The sequence below is a fragment of the Monodelphis domestica genome, chromosome 4 (assembly GCF_027887165.1).
Source record: "Monodelphis domestica isolate mMonDom1 chromosome 4, mMonDom1.pri, whole genome shotgun sequence".
In the NCBI taxonomy this organism is placed as follows: Eukaryota; Metazoa; Chordata; class Mammalia; order Didelphimorphia; family Didelphidae; genus Monodelphis; species Monodelphis domestica.
Window position 1 is genome coordinate 20,848,377 of NC_077230.1, and position 20,205 is coordinate 20,868,581.

General features: G+C 36.6%; 1 protein-coding gene and 1 pseudogene across 18 annotated transcripts in view; both read left to right on the forward strand.

The window, feature by feature from the left end:
* CASK (calcium/calmodulin dependent serine protein kinase) overlaps positions 1–20,205 on the forward strand; it is a 465,908-nt gene that overhangs the window by 180,217 nt on the left and 265,486 nt on the right. For all 18 annotated transcript variants that reach the window (XM_007493327.3, XM_056826146.1, XM_056826147.1 and 15 more), the window contains exon 3: positions 14,149–14,254. In XM_007493327.3, the coding sequence (XP_007493389.2) occupies positions 14,149–14,254 (106 nt within the window). The remainder of the gene's footprint in view (positions 1–14,148; positions 14,255–20,205) is intronic.
* LOC103099452 (tyrosine-protein phosphatase non-receptor type 2-like) lies at positions 2,676–5,103 on the forward strand (annotated as a pseudogene).

Sequence of the window (20,205 nt, forward strand, 5' to 3'; positions counted from 1 at the left end):
TTAAGTCCTTAATTCCTAAAATTCCTTAAAGTTCTAAAAGTAAAAGAGGGAGGGGAGCAGAGCCAAGATGGCAGTGTAGTACTAGGTAAATTTTGGAGCCTCTCAGAATTTTCTTCCAAACTGATCATTACAAAGCATCTCAAAAGGACAGAAATCAAAACAGGAAAAGTTAAGGAACTATTTCCCTGGACGCCGCATGAAAGGTAGGTAGTGAGTGGGGATTCCCATGCTATAAGGGTGCAAAGCTGTGGAGGAAAAGCAGATTGCAGACCACCCCTTCCCCCACCCCCTACCACAACAGTCAGAGCCAGGACCAGGGAAATCTCCAAATACCCAGGGACTGGCTGAAAGCACCACAGACTCACCCCTGAGGGCTACGCCAGGCCTTAGCAGTGAGACTCCAGGATTAATACCATGGAGCTCAGTCCTGGAAGCATGGGCAGCAGTGTGGCAACAGTAGTTGCAGCAGGACTGAGAAGATAGCCTCAGGGCAAAACATCGAGCAGCGTGCTATACCATAGACCTATCCTTAAAAATACAAGCTGCAATAGGTGGGACTTAGAGCTGCAGCAGCAGCAATAGCAACAGCAGCAGCAGCAGCAGCAGCAGCAACAACAACAACAATAACAACAAGCAGGTACACCAACTGCAGCTTAGGAAGATAGCATCAAGGCAAAACACTTTGAAGCATGCTACACAAAAAATACCACAGATCTACCTTCCCTCACTCAGGCCTCTGATAGGAAAGGGAAGATAGTCCCAAGGCAAAGCCCTGTGAAACAGAAGCTAAGATAGCAATGACCACCAATAGGCAGGAATCTCAATCCTCCAGCAAGAAAAGAAGTAAACAGCAAAAAAAAAAGAAAAAAATATTGACCCTGAATAATTTCTATGACGAAAAAGAGCAAAATACAGAAGCAACAGAAGAAAGTGAGAAACAAATAAACACATCCAATTTCCCCCCAAAAAAGTGGAAATTTTTCACAAGCTCTGAAGAACCTCACAAAGGAGTTCAAGACCCAAGTAAGAAAGATAGAAGAAAAATGGGAAGAAATGTGAGAAAAAGAAATGAAAGTAATACAAAGAGAAAAGAACAACTTTAAAGACAAAATAGCCCAAATGGAAAAAGAGGCACAGAAATCAAATGATGTAAGAAGTAATAAGCAATTAGGAGACCAGAATTCACTTGGTAAAAGCCATGGAAAGCAGGATAGAACAAATTGAAAAGGAAAATCAAAAGATCTTAGCTGAAAATCAGTCTTTAAAGACTAGAATTGAGCAAGAGAAGTTAATGATTTCATGAGACAGCAAAAAATAATAAAATAAAATCAAAAGGATTAAAAAATAGAAGGAAACATGAAATATCACATTGGGGAAAAAAACACAACTGACCTGGGAAATGGATCAAGGAGAGACAATTTAAAAATTATTGGACTGCATGAAAGCCAGGACCAAAAAAAAACAAAAAACAAAAAACCAAACATTCTATTACAAGAAATTATCCAAGAAAACTGCCCTGATATTCATGAACAAGAGTGAAAAATAGATTAAAGAATCCACAAATCATTCCCTACATTAAATATCTGATTGACAACTCTCAGGAATGTTATACTCAAGTTCAAGAGCTTTCAGGCCAAGGAGAAAATACTGCAAATGGCCAGAAAGAGACAATTCAGATATCAGGAAGCCCCAGGCAGGATTACATAGGATCTGGTAGCTTCCACATTAAAGGACCCCAAGGCTTGGAATATGATATTCAGGAAGGCAAGAGAAAGGGATATGCAGTCAAATCACATCTACATCAAACTGATTATATACTTTCAGGGGAAAGCATGAACATTTAATAAAATAGATTTCCAAAAGAAAAGACCAGAATTAAATGGGGAATTTGATGTCCAAATACAAAATTCAAGAGAACCATGAATAGATAAACAAGAAAGAGAAGTAAAAAACTCAAGGACATCAATTAGGTCAAATTGATTGTTACTTTATGGGAAAATGATATCTGTAACTCTTAAAAATTATTTTTATTTCATAGTCAATAGAAGAAATAGACACAGGCAGAGATTGTAGTATTAATCTGTTTAAGATGATACGTAAAAAAAAATAGGGAGGAAAAAGATCGTACTAAAAAAAATGAGGAGAGATAAAATAAATAAATTATACCGCATAAAGAGGGGGGGTGTGTGGAAAATTCTATCAAAAGAAGGGAAGGAAGAGAGTGGTGACATGTAATACTTAAACATTACTCATTGGAATCAGTTCTGAGAGGGAAGAATAACCAGATTTATTGGGGGTAGGGAATTCTATCTTACCCTCCAGAGAAGTTTAAAAGGGAATAAGGAAGGGAGGGTGTGGGGAAGGGACTATTAAAAAGGAGGGAAAAGTTTTAGGAGGTGGTGATTAAAAGACCCTAAAGAGAAATAAGAAGGGAAGGAAATGTGAAGGAAAGTATAATTGGGGGGGGGGGGTTGAAGGGTACTGATTAGAAGCAAAACACTGGTGTGGAGGAAAATAGTAAAAGAAGAAAGGGCAAAATTAAAAGAGAAAATCAGAATTATGGGGAATACACAAATAGTAATCAAAACTCTAAAGTGGGTGTACATGTGTTAGGAGGCTGCCTCTGGGGAGATGAGTGCAGCTCCCACTCTGCTGTTATATAGAGAGGACTGGGCATGTACTTCTCTGGCCATGGTGACTCCTCTCACCAGTCTGTCACCACCATGTCTGTCACCATTGAGCAGGAGTTTGAGGAGGTGGATGCTGAGAACCGGTGTCAACCCATGTACTGGGAAATTCTAAATCAGTCCCATATAAATCAGTCCCTCATAAAGTAGCAAGAAATAGAAAATAGAAATCAAAACAGATACAGAAATGTTATCCCATATGTGTAATGATAATTTTAGCATCATGACTTGTAAAGATTAAAATTTTGGGGAAACTGAGGCACGTAGAAATTAGTTTCTCTCTGCAAGGAGTATTATTTTTTTAGAGGTTTATTTAAGATCGAGAACCTAAGAATATACAAGTAAGAAAAGCACGTGTCTAGGCCAGAGAGAGGCCTAGACACAACCACTCACATCTTGCCTGCTAGGTGGAGAGCCGCATGTGCTCCGAAGAGGAAGTAAAAAGAGGCCGAGCCTATTAACAACCAGGTTTAAATACCCCATCTCGCTCTTGGCCCAGGTGAGAATTCAATGAGATTAGAGGGCATTCTGGGGAAGTGGAGCAAGGATTTCTGGGGATTGAAGTCCTGGATTAGAGTCTATTTTTACAGACTTAAAATCTATTTAATTTGGCTGCCAGGGAAAATCCCAAATAATAAAATACCCAAGTCGGCTGGAAATTATGGTGATTTTAATTAATAGAGAGAGAAGGAATTAAGGAGAAGAGAGAGGAAAGTGTTAATTTAAACTGCTCTGGCTCAGGCTGAGCCAGACAAGAGTTAAAGGCCTTGTCCAAAGTGGCCTCCCTTGAGAGTCAAAGGAAAGGGAAGTCAGTCTTATTAGCCACCACGGTACCGTCTCAAGAAAGCTTGTGAGTTCCTCCAGGCTGAGTTCTTGAATATTGAACTGCCTGTATATCCGAATTTCCAAATCTCTCAATCTGAACTTTTCATCCTCTTTTATAGACCTTTCATTCTTGTGTCTCCTCCTCTAAATTTTCACGTCTACCAATCACAGCAGACACTTTTCTCTAGGACTGTCCATTCTTTGTTTTCACCTTCTTTGGTTAGATTTTCTCCAGGACTGTCCACTCTTTAGTTCTTACCATCTCTGGTTAAATTATATCTTTTGAGCTACTTTACACTTCTTTGTTAAGTACACCTTTTTGTTAGTTACTTGACCTTTTTGTGATTAATTTATCCTTTACAAGTACTTAACAGCTTTTTGTATTAAGATACTAAAAATAGACTTAGCTTAAAGTTCTAGCTTCAGTATAAAGTGAGAACTAAGTAACTGCATTGTTTGATCAGATTACAACTTTATCTTCCCATAAAGTATGTATAAGTAGGGTGGAGTAATTTCAAAGTTCACATATGATCATAGTCTTGTTAAACTACAAAATACGGAAAATTATTATATCAATGCCAGCTTTGTTGCCATAGAAGAAGCATAAAGAAATTACATCATAATGCAGAGTCCACTTCCTAATTCTTGTCATTTTTGGCTAATGGTATGACAGTAAAAGTCCAAAGCACTTGTTATGCTAAATTGAATTGTGGAGACTCAGTAAAATGTGCACAACATTGGCCAACCAAAGAAGACCAAGTGATGGTGTTTGAAGAGACAGGATTCTGTGTGAGACTAGTGTCCGAAGATTTCAAATCATATCATACACTTCATGTATTAAAATTAGAAAATATTCATAGTGGTGAGTTCAGCATAATATCTCACTTTTATTATACTCTGTGGCCAGATTTTGGAGTCCCTCAATCACCAGCTTCATTCCTCAACTTCTTATTTAAAGTTCAAGAATCTGGTTCCCTGAATGCTGAACATGGGCCTGCAATAATTCACTGTAGTGCAGGTATTGGCCAGTCTGGCACATTTTCATTAGTTGATACTTGTTTTGTCCTGATGGAAAAAGAGATGATCTTTTTTGCTTAATTTTATGCAAGTATTAGTGAAAATGAGAAAATTTCAAATGGGACTTATTCAGACTCCAGATCAACTAAGATTTTCATGTATGGCTGTAATACAAAAAGCAAAATTTATAATGGGAGATTCATATATACCTAAGTGTTGGAAAGAACTGTCTAAGGAAGACAAGGCACCTAACTATGAACATTCCCCACCTCATCCAAATAGAATAATTACTGGAAAGTGAGATGGGAATAGTGTGAAATGTTAAAAACTGTAAATGCCAAACTGTAAAGGTTTTGGCCAAACGGTAAAGGATAATTTTTAGTGTTTTGACTTAAAATCAAAAATAAGTGGTCACCATGGGAAATTCCCAAATAGGAAAATGCCCAAGTCAGCTGGGATTTATGGAGATTTTAATTAATATAAATGAAGGAAATAAGGAAATCAGAGAGAGAGAGAGAGAGAGAGAGAGAGAGAGAGAGAGAGAGAGAGAGAGAGAGAGAGAGAGAGAGAGAGAGAGAGAATAGCCAAGCCTAAGGGAGAGGGAGAATGAGTCAGTCTTTATTGCTTACCACAAGATCATCTCCAAGCAAGCCCCAGTCCTCCACTGAATCTCCTGAACTGAGTTCAGATTCTAACTCCACACTGAATTCAATTGTGAACTCCATTCAAAATGTCCTCACTTCCAACTCCTAAATTACCTTTTACCCATTCCTTTTAAAGAAATTTTCTCTTATGTCACCTCCCCTAAATTTTCACATCTAACAATCACAGTAGACTTTTTCCCAGGACTGCCCATTCTTCGTTCTCATCTTCTTTTGTTCTCACCTTCTCTGGTTTAGATTAAATCCTCTGAGTACTTCACACCTCTTTTCTTAAGCTTGCCTTTTGTAAGTTGCTTGACCTTTTAGTGATTAATTCAACCTTTATAGGTACTTAGCACCTTTTTGTTTTAGATCTAAAAACAGACCTAGCTTAAGGTTCTAGTTTTACTATGAGTTAGGGACTTCATTGTTCAATCAGGAGTTTGCAAATTTTTCTTCCTTTAAGGCACTGTCTGGAGTAATTTTTAAAGTTCTCAATACATTCCTGATTAAGTATCTTCAATGTTAAAAATGGGGAATAGCTTAATCAAATCTTCTAAAGTAGAGTCTGAGTAGTTTTAAGATTCACAATCCCCCCTGATGATCATTGGGAGACTAGTCTCCCAATTGATCATTTAACATAATCATCTTGTAGTCCTAAAAGCACTTCTAACTACAGATGTATACAATATTCTACTTCCTAAGTGGAAATTTACAATAGTGAGGGAGGAATAGAAAAGAAAGAAAGCAAAATCAATGTTTTGCTAGGCACATTGACAGAAAGCCAAAGTAGGGGCAGTCCCTTTGCCATAAAAGTTTACATTTACAATGAATGTTCTATCAAACTTCAGTTCAATCAACCATATCCAAAGTTCATTCTTGATCTTCTTGATGTAGTGTGGGTTTTCTGGAATTTTTCTGCAACAGTTCATTCTCTGAATTTAGGAGTTAGTAAGCTTCTTCCTTGAAGATCTTTCTCAAAATTTTTTTTTAAATCTTGGATTTTTATTAAAATACAGCCCCCCCTCGCAATGTGGGTGTTAAAAATATCCAGTTCATTCAGGATGCAATGTTAAGTTGTGGGGGTGTATGAGTCAATTATCAAAAAAAGAGAAAAACACACCCAAAAACATGAGGAAAAAAATTCAAAATACGCCCTTGTATAGGTCCAATTTAAAGTAATTTCTAATCCCACAAGTCTGTAGGACAGAATGCAGTAATATTTCACTTACCTATTTACAGCCAAGACTACAGGAAGTTGCCATAGTATAAGAAGAAAAAATCTAGAATTCTATTTTGATAGGGAAGCATCATTCCCTGTTCTGATTTTTTTTGTCATTCTCATGGATATAGAGAGCCAGGATGATAGTCAGATTTTGTACTTGTATAAGTACGTTACAAAGAGTGTAGATACAAGGAAGTCCTACAACTTAACATATGTCAAGTGTCACAGCCTTGAGTCTCACACTAATTTCAAGTCCTTTCATGTGTGCTCTTTTTGCAGTATTCAGGTTAAGTCTGTACTCCTTGTTTTTTTATCCCATTTTCTGGAATCAAACACAATCATTAATCACTGTCCGATAACATTTTATCAATAAGTGGCCGGTTCCCATAGTTTAAAGCCTTTGGGTATGCATTGATATTATAGCAAGTATAAAACTTATATTACTGTAGAAAAATAATATTGATTGTATGTACCTTTAGTACAAGAAATAAGAAAAATAGGGGGGAAATCAAATATTCTAATCAAAATAAAAGAAAAGCAATAATAAAAACAAGGGGGAAAAACTCATTAATTCAATGTGTTCTCAAAATACAGCATCCAGTTTTCAATGGATTATTATCTCCAATGCATATGATAGGATACAGTCCATCAGCCTGAACAGAAGATGCTTTCTTCACATTTGAGCAATGAATCCAAGAGTCCTTCTCTCCAGCCCTTATAGGTGTTGGAGTAGTTAATAATATTTGGAATGGCCCTTCCCAGGAAGGCTGAGTTGCTCCAGTACTCTTGAAATTCTTAATATACCCTTGTCTCCTGGGTTCAGGTCATGAAGAGAAAAATCTAGTGGTCTGTCTTGTATTGGAGCTCCAGATTCATGAAGTTCACGTAGTTTGTGCTGCAATTCCTGTATATAGAAAGCAATAGTAGTATCTACCCCTAATAGTGATGTATATGCCAGAGAAAAAGGTTCAGCCTGTATACGTGGATGTCCAAAAAGCATCTCAAATGGTGAGATGTTTAGGTCTCCTCTAGGGCTGCTTCTAAGATTAAAATAGGGCCAGAGGGAGAACTTCAGGCCATTTTAAAAAGGTCTCCGTGCATAATTTTCCAATCATAGTTTTAAGTTCTTTGTTCATCCTTTCTACTATTTGGAGGGGAGACAAAACTGAAAAAGGTTAATTAATATCAACAAAATCAATAGAGTCTAAGAAAAACCACCTTCATTATGTTTGGGAAGTTCCTTGCCCCTGAGGGGCAGTAACAACTTGAGTATTTTTTGGTAGATCACCATTTTTAATATTTTTTTTTTGGCATTGTGTTGGGTATTATCATTTCTTCATCTGGTCTTTTTACACAACCATAAATATAGGTTGCTACTCTCCTCAATTCTTCAAGGTCCATAGAGTCCCAATTAGGACAGCTAGTTTTAAAGTAGTCTTTTACCACTAAACAACAATTTTCAATGAATTGCCTATGTATTTGCCTAATGTCCCTTTCTCTGGATAAATCAAGGTCCATATTTGTATTTCCTACATTCATAAGTCTGTCCATAACCTGGGAGGGGGTCTCATCAATTTCTTGTTGGGTTCAATCAAATTTTGATCATTTTTCAGGTCTATCAGAGCACACTCTCATGGCTGTCAATAATGCTTCTCTGGCCTGGTTTAGTTTTGTGTGATCTAGTTCAACATTGGGTTTCCAATGTGGATCTTCAGTTGGCCAATAATGCCCTTTCCTATCTCTCTTCTGATTAGCTAGAGAGATGATATATATTTTTCTCTTTTTTAAAAAAATTTATCTAATAAATTTTCAACATCCATCTAAGTGGGGTCAAAAGTTCTGAATATGTTCTCCAGTCTTTTTATAATTAATATTGGTTCTTCCTCAAACAATGGAAGATCTTCCTTGAATTTATTTAAATCTTCAGAGTTAAAAGGTGATTGGTTTCTTATAGATATCAAGTTTCCATCTTTATTAAAAGTGGGTACTTCCCTTAAAGGGAATAACCGATCTAAATTATTTGTTGCTCCTGTTTCTATTTCTAGGCTTCTTGCGTCATTCTCAATGGGGTAGGTATGAGAAAGGGAAGCATTGGGCACACTGAGGGGGAGAGTTTGTTGTTGTACCATAGTGCCAGAAGGATCAGAGGTAGTAAGGGTATGGGAAGGAGGGGCAAAGGAAGAAGAGTTAGTAGCTGGGGGAAAAGATGTAGAGGGATTAGGGTTAGAGGAATGAGTAGAGTGTGAACATAAGTGTGAACTTAGGGTGGAGGGGGTGGGGTAGGAAGCATGGGCAGGGTGTGAACTTAGGGTGGAGGTGGTAGGGTAGGAAGCATGGGTGGGGGGGAACTGGGGTTATGCAGGTTGGGCAGGGGGCGGGGTGAGTTGATTAGGAGTAGGGGGTTCTGGGGCTGAGGGTTCAAGGGGAGAATAGGGTTGGTTAGGAGGTTTAGTGTTTTTCATAAAAGCTATGAGCTCCCCCATACTTTTCTCTAAAAACTCCAGCCTAGTATGTTCTGCATTTTGTTGAATATTAGGAGGAGCAATCAGTTGGATTGACTGGGAATGGGTTTTGGGGGGGGGGGGGACTGACCTGAATCTTTCATTTGATTCCATATCTTATGCATAGTATTTTTCAGGACTCTCTTAGAGAGAATTAGATACATTACAGCTCCAACAAATAAAATCTCAACCAGAAAGTGTGTATAGCCATTGCCATACATAGTCTGGGATTATGAAATAGACAAAGAACAATAATTGTACTGTAAAAGGAACAACGTATTTACTGAAAAAAGCCAGTTGTTAACTAAGTTGTGAACTGGCTGTAACCCCATATTTCTAAAGTAAACACATGGGGACCAAGACAAGATCAAAGCTTTCTCCAGATTTCCCTAAATCCTAATCTAGGCTGTTGTTCCCTAAAGGAAAGGAGATTTAGAAACAGCTCTCCTAGCGAGGACCTTAGGGCCCTGTTGCTAAGACTTAAAACAGCTATGTTCTATTTAATTTAAGGAGAAATTAAAATGTTTTTTACTCACCTGCTCTTGCAGCTGTGTTTTGAAGCCGAGTTAGCACGTCTAAATAGACTGACTGATTTGAGCAAGTAATGAAGAGAGAAAGGAAAGAGATTTCACAGAAATTTGCGAGTTTTCGTCACAATCGACGTGGTCAGCAAAAACTGAATGTTAAAAACTGTAAATGCCAAAACTATAAAGGTTTTGGCCAAATTGTTAAGATAATTTTAGTGTTTTGACTTAAAATCTAAAATAAGTGGTTGCCATGGGAAATTCCCAAAAATGAAAATACCCAAGTCATCTGGGATTTATGGAGATTTTTAGTTAATATAAATGAAGGAATTAAGGGAAGGAGAGAGAGAGAGAGAGAGAGAGAGAGAGAGAGAGAGAGAGAGAGAGAGAGAGAGAGAGAGAGAGAGAGAGAGAGAGAGAGAGAGAAGCCAAGCAATAGAAAAAATTACCCAACAGCTTAATAGGGGATATAAACTGAGAAAACATAATATTTGTCTTTAATTTTTAATTTTTCTATAATATGTCCTTAGTGCTAAAACTTTTTCTGATTTTGTTAGCCACTTTAGAGTATCATCTTTATTTAATTATTTGGTAAAGGGGAACTCAGATGCTTTTGCAAGTAAAGACCCAGAGATTGCAGTGTGTAGTAATGAAGGATTCCTTCTATACTGAGGTGTAGGTTGTATATTCTTCTATATGGTCACTCATCTCTTACTGGGGGCTTCTCCCACCATTTAATTTTCAGGTTCTTTGATAACAAATAATGAGAGTCCACATTGTATTTGTTCCTGTCCTCAGTTTTAGTTGTACCAGTACTTAAAATATCATTGTTTTCAAACCTTTTGTTTCAAAAGGTTGCAATTCCATTTCTTGTTCTTTGTTTGTTTGTTTTTTTTACCCAGTACTCTTTTTGCTTTGTCAGTATTGCCCTTCCATTCATTCCTTCTTTTATTTATTTATTTGTTCGTTCGTTCATTCATTCATTCATTCATTCATTCATTCATTCATTCATTTATTTCCCTTCCTTTTAACAGCACAGGATAACTTGAATTGTGACTTTTTTTATTTTTATTTTAAATTGTGAATTTTTAAATTCGAGAATAAAAAAGTAAATTAGACCAGAGGAGAAGAGAAGTAAATTACATGGTCCACTCAAACTCAGTATAGGACTATTTTCACTAATTTCTAAAAACAATGAGAAAAGGCATTCAAGTGAGAACATTGTAGAAGATGACTAACAATGAAATGTACATTAATTTAAAAAATCTCATTTTATTTTGAAAAGATTTCAAGAGTCTTAGGCTAGATAGTTTCTTCAAGTGATTGGAAATACTCTCATGTATTGCAAAATGAGTGTAGGAAACCACTTTTCTAGTCATTCTAAACCTTAACTGAGTTTAACAAATTCAGTACTGTGACCACGAAAAATGTGAGTTTCAAGACTGTGAATTGCCAAACTGTAAAGATAATTTTTAGTGTCTTGGTTTTATATTAAAAATAAGTGGTCGCCACGGGAATAATTCCCAAATATGAAAATACCCAAGTCAGCTGGGCTTTTATGGAGATTTTTAATTAATACAAATGAAGGAATTAAGAGAAGGGAAGAGACAGAGTTAGAGGAAATAGTAGGAAAAGGCCTAGGCCATCAGCCTTTTAGAAAGACTAGTCAGTCTTTTATCCACTCAACACAAGATTTTGTCCCAAGCAAAACTCCAACTAAGTTCAGAGAGCCAGCTCCTCCACACTAACTCCAAAACTCCAACTGCAAAATTCCACCTCAAGCTCCTTCCTTTTAAAGAAAATTTTCTCTTGTGTCACCTCCCCTAAATTTTCACATCTACCAATCACAGTAGATTTTTTTTTTCTAGGACTGCCTGTTCTTAGTTCTCACCACTCTTTAGTTCTCACCTTCTCTGGGTAGACTAAAACTTCACACCTCTTTTGTTAAGCTTGCCTTTTGTAAGTTGCTTGACCTTTTAGTGATTAATTTAACCTTTATAGGTACTTAGTACCCTTTTGTATTAGGCTAAAAATAGACCTAGCTTAAGGTTTTAGCTTCACTATAAGTACGAGTTGGGGACTTTTCATTGTTCAGTAAGTAGTTTGCAACTTTATCTTCCTCTATGGCACTGTCATGAGTAGGGTGGAGTAATTTTAAAATTCCCAATATATTCCTGATCAAGTACCTCCATTTGTTACAATAAGTGAATAGCTTAACCAAATTTTCTAAGGTAGAGTCTGAGTAGTTTTAATATTCACAGTACACAACTAAAGGGTACAATATTACAGGAATTAGTATGTTGAAACCAAATAATTTCCTTTCTTTGGTTTCCCATAGCATTAATAATATAAAAATATATCATTTGATACTTTTTTTTAGAATGCATTATTCTCTGGTATCTTATATTTAGACCTTACCTTCCCAATAAAATAGGCAACCCAAGAGCATTATCCATGGCTCCTAATATACTACTTAATTCATAGCTTTGGGGCATTTATTGGGCATCTACCAAATACAAGACAGTGTTTTAAGCACCTAGGGAGAATTTTACTTGGCCTCAATAAAAAAAATTATTATAATGTTTAGCAGCTGAGAATGATTTCTATGATTTCATATTTTTCTATCTGCAATTCTATCACAACTCTTGTCTGCTCATTTAGAGCAATTCTGGGGTACATACTCCCCCAAACCCCCTCCACACACTTTTGATTTTCACTTTTCAAATTTAAAGATCTATCTCTCTCTGTCTCTCTCTTTGTCTCTCTGTCTCTGTCTCTTTCTTCCCCTTCTTTTACACACACACACACACACACACACCTTTAATTTTCTCTTTTCTAATGGTGCCAGAACACTCCTTTTTTTCTCCCCTTCTTTTCATTCCCATGGGAACAGGTTCACATTTCTCATGGGAAAGTCTAAAAACTTACAATTATAATCTTAACTCCCTGTCCTAAATGTTTCAGTCTAAAAGGCCTTGGACATGTCTAAATTCTGTCTCAATTTAGAAATTGCAAACTTAAGGAATGCTCTCCATGGTTTTGAGAGTTCTGGGACATTTAGAGGTTAGAACAAGATAAAGAAAATCTAACATACACAGACATTGTGTTACACACACAGGTGGTAGGCAACAAAATGAGGAGCATTGTGTTAAATTACTATAAATTCTGAATGTATGTTGTGAGGAATGAGATTCAGTATATAATTCTCAGAGTAGTATTTGGCTTGTGACCCCATAGTATTCCTTAGACTAAAACTGCCCTTCCACCCCATAAAATTTTTAGTTTTCCTGACCTGTTTTCAAAAACCTTCAAAAGGGTTTATCTGTATCCTTTGAAGAAAGCCAAATATAAGATAAGCTGAAGGAGTAAGAATCAGGCAGTTTCAAATGTATCTTTACTGTCCTAAAAAGCTGAAAATTCCATGACAGTCACAGATTTTTCGGGGGGGGGGGGGATTTAGGGATATGTAATGTTGAAAACCACACACTTAAGACTTGAAACAGTACAACCCAACACAACCCTCCTCGTCGTTGTCCCCCCCACTCCCAACAGTATTGGACAGAGGGAAGGAGGAGAATCTTGCATCAGAATTATTATAAAAGTCTGTGATTGTACCTAGAGGAAGAGAGGACATTTTTGCCCTGAGCAAGCTGCTTCTGTGGGCAGAATAACTTTTCCTTCTCTTCACCCCCCCTTCCCCACTGTCCACTGTTTTCTCCAAATAAAGCCACTGACAGCATCTTATCTGTTTGTTCATTGTTCATTAGAATGATTTTTAGGGGTATGAACTTTCTCCCCCAAAGTTCCACTCCACGAAGTGTGAATATCTTTGGATACTTGCTTGGGTCAACCCTCAGAGCAGTGCTCCCCCCCATTCTTGGCTACATTTTCTCTGCAAGCATCTACCTAAGATTTCTGTCTGCTCATTAGAGTGATTTCTGGGGGAACAAGTTCCCCCAAAATTCCACTCTGCACAGGATCAAAGATTATTCCAAGGAAATTTTTTTCAGGAAGAAAGGAGAGTCTTTTTATACCTTTGTGTTGTCATTCTTCTTCAGATCTTTGACATTTTTTAAAGTTGTATTTTTTTTACCCTGGAAGATTCTAATAGTACCAAATCAACTGTCACTAAGTATCAGGAGCATGAGAATGTACCAATAGTATATAAATAAGGGAAGTACTTTGAAAATCTTTGAAAAATGATATTACTGCCAACTCTTGTTTTATCTGATTTTGATTAGGTGCTATGCTTATTTCTTTTCTGTTTTGACAGTTTTGTTTGTGTCATTTGTTAGAATGTTGGCATTAGCTGGGAAGGGCCAAGAAAAGCAAGTAAAGCAATTAATTTAAAAATATTTATCCAGCAAGATGTATAGATTCTAGAATTGACACTTAACTAAATAGCTATGGGGTTTTCAAAAGTAAACTGTAGATTTTATTTGCACATTCAATCCCTATTCACTTTTATATACTGTGAATATTCCGGAATTGAGTATATGCTAACTATAAAATCTGTAAATTCAAGGTGATAGGATGCATAAAAAGTATAGTTTTAAACATTTCAAAGGGGAAAATATTAAGGCTGGGTGAAATAGAAAGTTTTCTAGGGGGATTATTTAGTTAGAGAAATCTTCATGATACCATAGAACACATCCATTTTATTCATGAATCACTTTTGGCTTCAGTCCATTTAAAACTAATGAAACTCTTTGTGTGTTTATTTTATAGATCTGAAACGGGAAGCCAGTATCTGTCATATGCTGAAGCATCCACATATTGTGGAACTGTTGGAGACATATAGCTCAGATGGAATGCTTTATATGGTTTTTGAATTGTAAGTGTATATGAATTTTAACTTCATTAATTTTTTTTAATATTTTGAATGATGGGGTAAAACTAAGAACTTTACTCTTTACATATAACAGAATTGAGAGAGGTTCTCTAATGTGAAATTGGTGTGATTAAAAAATAAGGATAGAAAAATAAAATATTAATAATTTGTTTAAAAGTTTATATTTGTTATACTTAATGAAAGGCTAAACCATGACATCCTAAAAATTTCTTCAGGATAACTCATCTTTTAATTGCTAGAATCAATGCCTTTTTCTTAGTGCTTGTCCTTTGGTTCTCCAACTTTGACATTGCTAACAACTCCCTTACTGTAAATATTTTGTCTTTTGTAGATTTTTGTGTCCCTTCTCTGTCTTGATCTTCCTCCATTCCTTTTCATTTCATTTGCTTCTGTGTTCTGATAAAGAATGTATTACAAGGCTCCATCATGAGTCATTTGCTCTTCACCCTCCACACTCCCAATAAACTTGTCAGCTTCCATGCTAGGTTCTAGAGATGTAATGACCAAAAAAGCAAGTTGCTGCTCTCAAGGAAATATCATTCTATGGAGGGAGATATGTATGTGTTTACATATGTACATAAGAAGTATATATAGAATAATTACAAAGTAAATGCAAGGTAGTTTTAAAGACAGAGGATAGTGGTATGCAAACGGATATCTTCATCCATCCTCATCTCTCCTGAGTATAGTCCCACACCATCCCGTACCTGCTAGATATCTTGACTTGGTCCTCTTAAACTGAACATGTCTAAAGCTGATTTCCTTAACCTTTCCCACAATTCCCAATTTCTCTTTTCCTCCTAATTGACCTGTTTCTCTTGAGGGCACCACTATCTGGACTCCCAGATTCATAGCCTTGAAGTTATCCTCAACTCTTCACTCTCCTCCTCTCATAACCCAGTATTTCCTAATTACCTTAATTCCTTATATCTGGTTCTTCCTTTCTACTAACTCAGCCACCATCCTAGTTAGTCTTCAACACTTTGTCCTCAATTACTGCAACTACTTAGTCTCCCTTTTTCTATTTCTTTCCTCTTCAGTCCATTTCCCACTTAATTGACTAATTGATAGTCCTAATACACAGGCCTGGCCTGGCCTGGCATTGCCATTGCCCTATTCAGGAAGCTTCATTGACTCATAGTTTTGTCTAGAATCAAATACAGATTCCTCTTTTTGACATTTAAAGCCATTCATAAGCTGGCTACAGTCTTTCTCTCCAAATTTATTTCATATTACTCTGTCTTATACTTTTAGCCAAACTGGCCTACTTGTTTTTCTCATACACTGCATCCTATCTCCTACTCCAAGGCCTTTCAACAGTGCTTGGGTTGTTCTTCCTCCTAATCTTACCGCTTAAAAAGATCCTTTTTTGGTTTAGCTCTAATGCATCTTATTCTGTGGTGCCATTTTTGTCTCCTCACTTATTAGTGCTCTCCCTTCCTTACCCTCACTTCTGTGGCTGGGAAGATATTTTTCAGGTAGATTGTATAGGACTCCAAATGCCAGTCTAAAGAATTTATATGTTTGTCTCTGAGAAAATATGAAAACATGGAATAATGTTATGTGGCAAAGTTGGGACACTAATGCACTGCTAGTGGAGTTGTGGATTGATACAACCATTCTGGAAGGCAATTTTAAATTATGCCCAAAGAGTTTAAAAGAATGCTTACCCTTTGATTCAGCCATACCATTTCTGGATTTGTACCTCAAATAGATAAAATGAAAAATATTTTTACACAAATATTCATGGCTGCACTTTTTGTGAATGGTAAAAAATTGGAAAATGAGGATGTGTCCCTTGATTGGGGAACGATTGAACAAATTGTGGTATATGATGGTGATGGAATACTATTGTGTTATAAGAAATGACAAACTGCTTGATTTCTGTATGAACTTGAAAGACCTCCATGAACTAATGTTGAATGAAATAAACAGAACCAGAGAGAACTTTGTACACAGAAAATGAAACATTGTGGACCATTCAAATGTAATAAACTCTGCTACTAACAGCAGTGCAATGATCAAGAAGAAACCAGAGGGACTGAAAAAGAGTGTTATTCACATCTAGAGAAAGAACTGTGGGAGTAGAAATGCAGAAGAAACACATGATTTATCACTCAGTTATATGGATATATGATTTGGGGTTATGGTTTTTAAAAGATTACTCTATTACAAATATGAATATTATAGAAAAAGACTTTGAGTAATAAGACATGTATAAACCAATGGAATTGCTTGTCAGCTCCAGGAAGAAGAGGGAAGAAAGGAGGGAGAGAACATAAAATCATGTAACAATGGGAAAATAATCTAAAAAAATTAAGTAATGTGAGAAAAAAATTTTTAAAAGAGATCCTGAATAAGTAGCGTAGAAAAAAATTTAAAGTGGAAGAGAATACTGACAGCTGAGAGGAATAAGCAAGGGTTTATAGAGGAGGTGGCAAGTGAACTATGAGGCATAAAGGGAGCTGCCTATTTTGGAAAAGCACAGATGTGAAAAATAACATTCTGAGTGGGGGGCATAGTTGAAGGTCCAGTTTGCCTTGAAGGCAGAGTGCCTGAAGAAGAAAAATGAGAAGAGAACCCTAGCAATATGGAACTACTAGTATATATTTAAAACAGTCAGAACACAAAAGCATCTGCTGTCTGCCAGCCACTGCACCAAGTGCTTAGGATATAAAGACAAAAGAGAGTCCCTGCTCTGAAGGTACCTAAAATTCATTGGGAGAGACAACATTCAAACAAAAATACACAAAGTAAACCATATACAGGATAAATATGAAATTACTATCAAAAGGAAGACACTGGAATTAAGAAGGGATTGGGAAGATTTCCTATAGGAGGTGAAGGGGACTTAAAAGCTGAGGGGTGAAGGCGGGGTGGTTTTAGTAGTTAGAGAACAGAGGAGGAAGAACATTCCATGCATGGGGGAAAAACCAGAGAAAATGCCCATAGTCAAAAGGTTTCACTTTCTTGTTTGTGGGACTGCCTAGAGGAGGCCAGTGTCAAGTATATGTGCAGGAGAGTGTAGTGTAAGAATACTGGAAAGGTAGGAAGGGGCTGGATTATGAAGGACTTCGAGAGTTATTTGGCAGTTTGTGTGGAAGATTGAGAATTGAAAGACTAGAAGTAGGGAGGTGAATTAGGAGAACTGCAGTGATAATGGAAGCAAGAAGTAAGAGTCTCAAACTATTGGGGATGGGAAGCAGTTAAAAGTATATATATAAAATACACATCCAAAGTAGTTTTCCATTAATTCTAGCAGTTTCTAGCTTGTCCTTTATAATCTCTTTATATAAGTCACATCCATGCCAAAGAAGTGTTAACATTAGGGCAGTACTCTTTTCAAAAATATTTCTGACTTTTCCTTCTCAAAGTATAAGATTAAGAAAACCAGTTGCCTTCTTTACTTGTGCATTGGAAGGATTGTGTTTATTTCCAAATATCTGGACTTCTCAACAGGTTATTCTTCTTAGTGAGAGATTATCACAGTATTTCCCATAGAGCCTATGTCCTCCCCATGTCAGCAGAAAGGCACCAACTGTTTCTTCCAGTGGTTGACCATGTTAAACTTGGAAAGCTTTAGAAGGAAAGGTGCCAGCCACAACCTGGTTTCAGGTTATTGAAGAATCTACTATGGAAACTGGGTTTTTAAATTTTTATTTTTATTATGAATTTAATAAATAAAATATGCATTTCTACACAAATAGGAAAGGAGAATTATATACGAAACCATGGTTCTATTTTATGCAACTTGGTTTTCTTTTTCAATCATGTAATTATATAATAAAATTTAACTTCTAGCTTTCAAACTATCCTAGTTTTTTTGTGATTTTGTTAGTTGATTTTTTTCTGAAGATGCCTCAAAGATCCTCTTTATCGTATCCTCCCTCAATCCATCCTCCCATTGGAGCAAAGAAAAGAAGAGAACCAAGTTGCCCTTGTAAGAAATATGCATACTGAAATAAAACAAATTCCCTGACTAGTAAATATATATTTTATTCTGTATCTCTGTAAACTGATAGATAACATGTTTCATTATTAATCCTTTGTAGTCATAGTTGGTCATTGCACTGATCAGAATCTCAAGTACTTGAGGAAATAGGCCAGCATGATTAAATGTAGAGTGCATATACAGATGTATTATGTAAGAGGGTAGAAATGGTCTGGGAGGGGCAGGTCATGAATATTTTAAAATATCAAATAGAGGAGTTTATAGAAGTAATGGGAGCTATTTAAATTTATTGAATAAGAGGGTAATGTGGTTAAAAACTGCTTTTGGAAAAGTTACTTTGCCAGCCAATATGGAGGGTGGATTAGTGAGACATTTGAGGCAGGGAAACCAAATAATTTGTTTTAGTAGTGTAGGTGGGGTGATGAGGCCCTAAGTTAGGGTCTTAAATTAATGACTGTGTGAGGCAAGAGAAGATGTAAATGAGATATTACATATATAGTATAAACATTATTTGCTACTCATAAGATATGTAGGGCAAATGAAATCTAAGTGTAAAAAATGGTATCAAAGTTGAGAACTTGGGTAATTGGAAGGATAATGGTGCCCTGAATAGCATTAGTAAAGTTATAAAGAGGAATTGTTTGGGGGGAAATTAGAAGGTACTCCATTTTGGACAGCTTGAATTTGAAATTGTGTGAATCTTTTAGTTTTATATGTCCAGTCAGCAATTGATAACACAAATGTAGAACTAGGGAAAAAGACTAGGTCTGGCCATGTAGATATAGAAGTAAATCTACCTGGAGATTATGATTGCTAACAAGTTCACCTGTAGAGTATAGGAAAACAAAAAGAGCCTTAAGCATTAGTCTTGGTGAACATTAAAAGTAATAGGTGTGATATGGTCCATGATCTAGCAAATCAGAGAGGTAAAAGAAGAGCTAAGAGAGGGAAATGGTAAATAAAAGCAAGGGGAATTCCCACTCCCTCAGTGGGACTAATACAGTGAGTGATGAAAGAAGGTAGCACTGGAAAAGATGTCCAATGAAGCATTGTCATCCAGAAGTACTAGGAAGGAGTAAAAATAAAAAGAAAATTAGTTGTTAATTATAGATGGATTAGGATTTCTAGAGAGCACAGTAGGATGGTATGGGCGGGTCTGTAGTTGGACATTGACCTCGAAAGAGTTGAAGGGGATAGGAATGAGGGATCAGACCTTTAGCATTAGGAAAAAGGTTCTTCTGATACTGAGAAATTACTGGGCTAGGTAGAGTGTCAGAGTATGTTAGCCATTAGGGAATGATTCCACATAAAATATCAGTGGTTTAGAGTTGTTCCTGTGATGAATTCAGATGATTAGAAGATTCAGGGACTCCTGGCAGAGAGTGAGATCCATTCTCATTGAGGACATGGCAGCAAGGATGAATAGGGCTCAGAGGTTTTGCCTTTCCCTCAAGTATTTTTCTCACTGCCGGCAACATAGGAAGTACTCATATAATCTTTGTTGAATTGTGTCTGTGCCTCCAGAAGTCCAGCTATGTGGTAAGAAGTGGGTGTTTGCTGGAGTTTCTCAAAGTATTGTACTCAGGCCTCTCGGATTTTCTCAGGAAGGCTGGAGGTGATATATTTCAGGGAATTAGGAAGCCCAGGAACCAAGCATAGAATTAGGAACATATCCTGATGATGTGGTTTCCCATGACCTCTGGGAGCCTAACAAGGAGGCAAGAGAATGTACATGTCCCAGAGAAACTTGCTTAGTAGTAAGCCTGAGCAGGACCTGCCACTTATATCTCTGGAACCTATGGGAGCCTCTTGAGGAAGAAAGGAGTTGGCTGTGTTTCTGGGTATTTCTTTGGACCTCAGTTTACTCAATTGTAAAATGGAGGGACTTTACTAGAAGATAACCACTACAAAATGATATTATTTTTTAATGTTTCTTTTTTTGTACTGGTCCATATTTTCATTCCCAGAGAAAATTTAATTG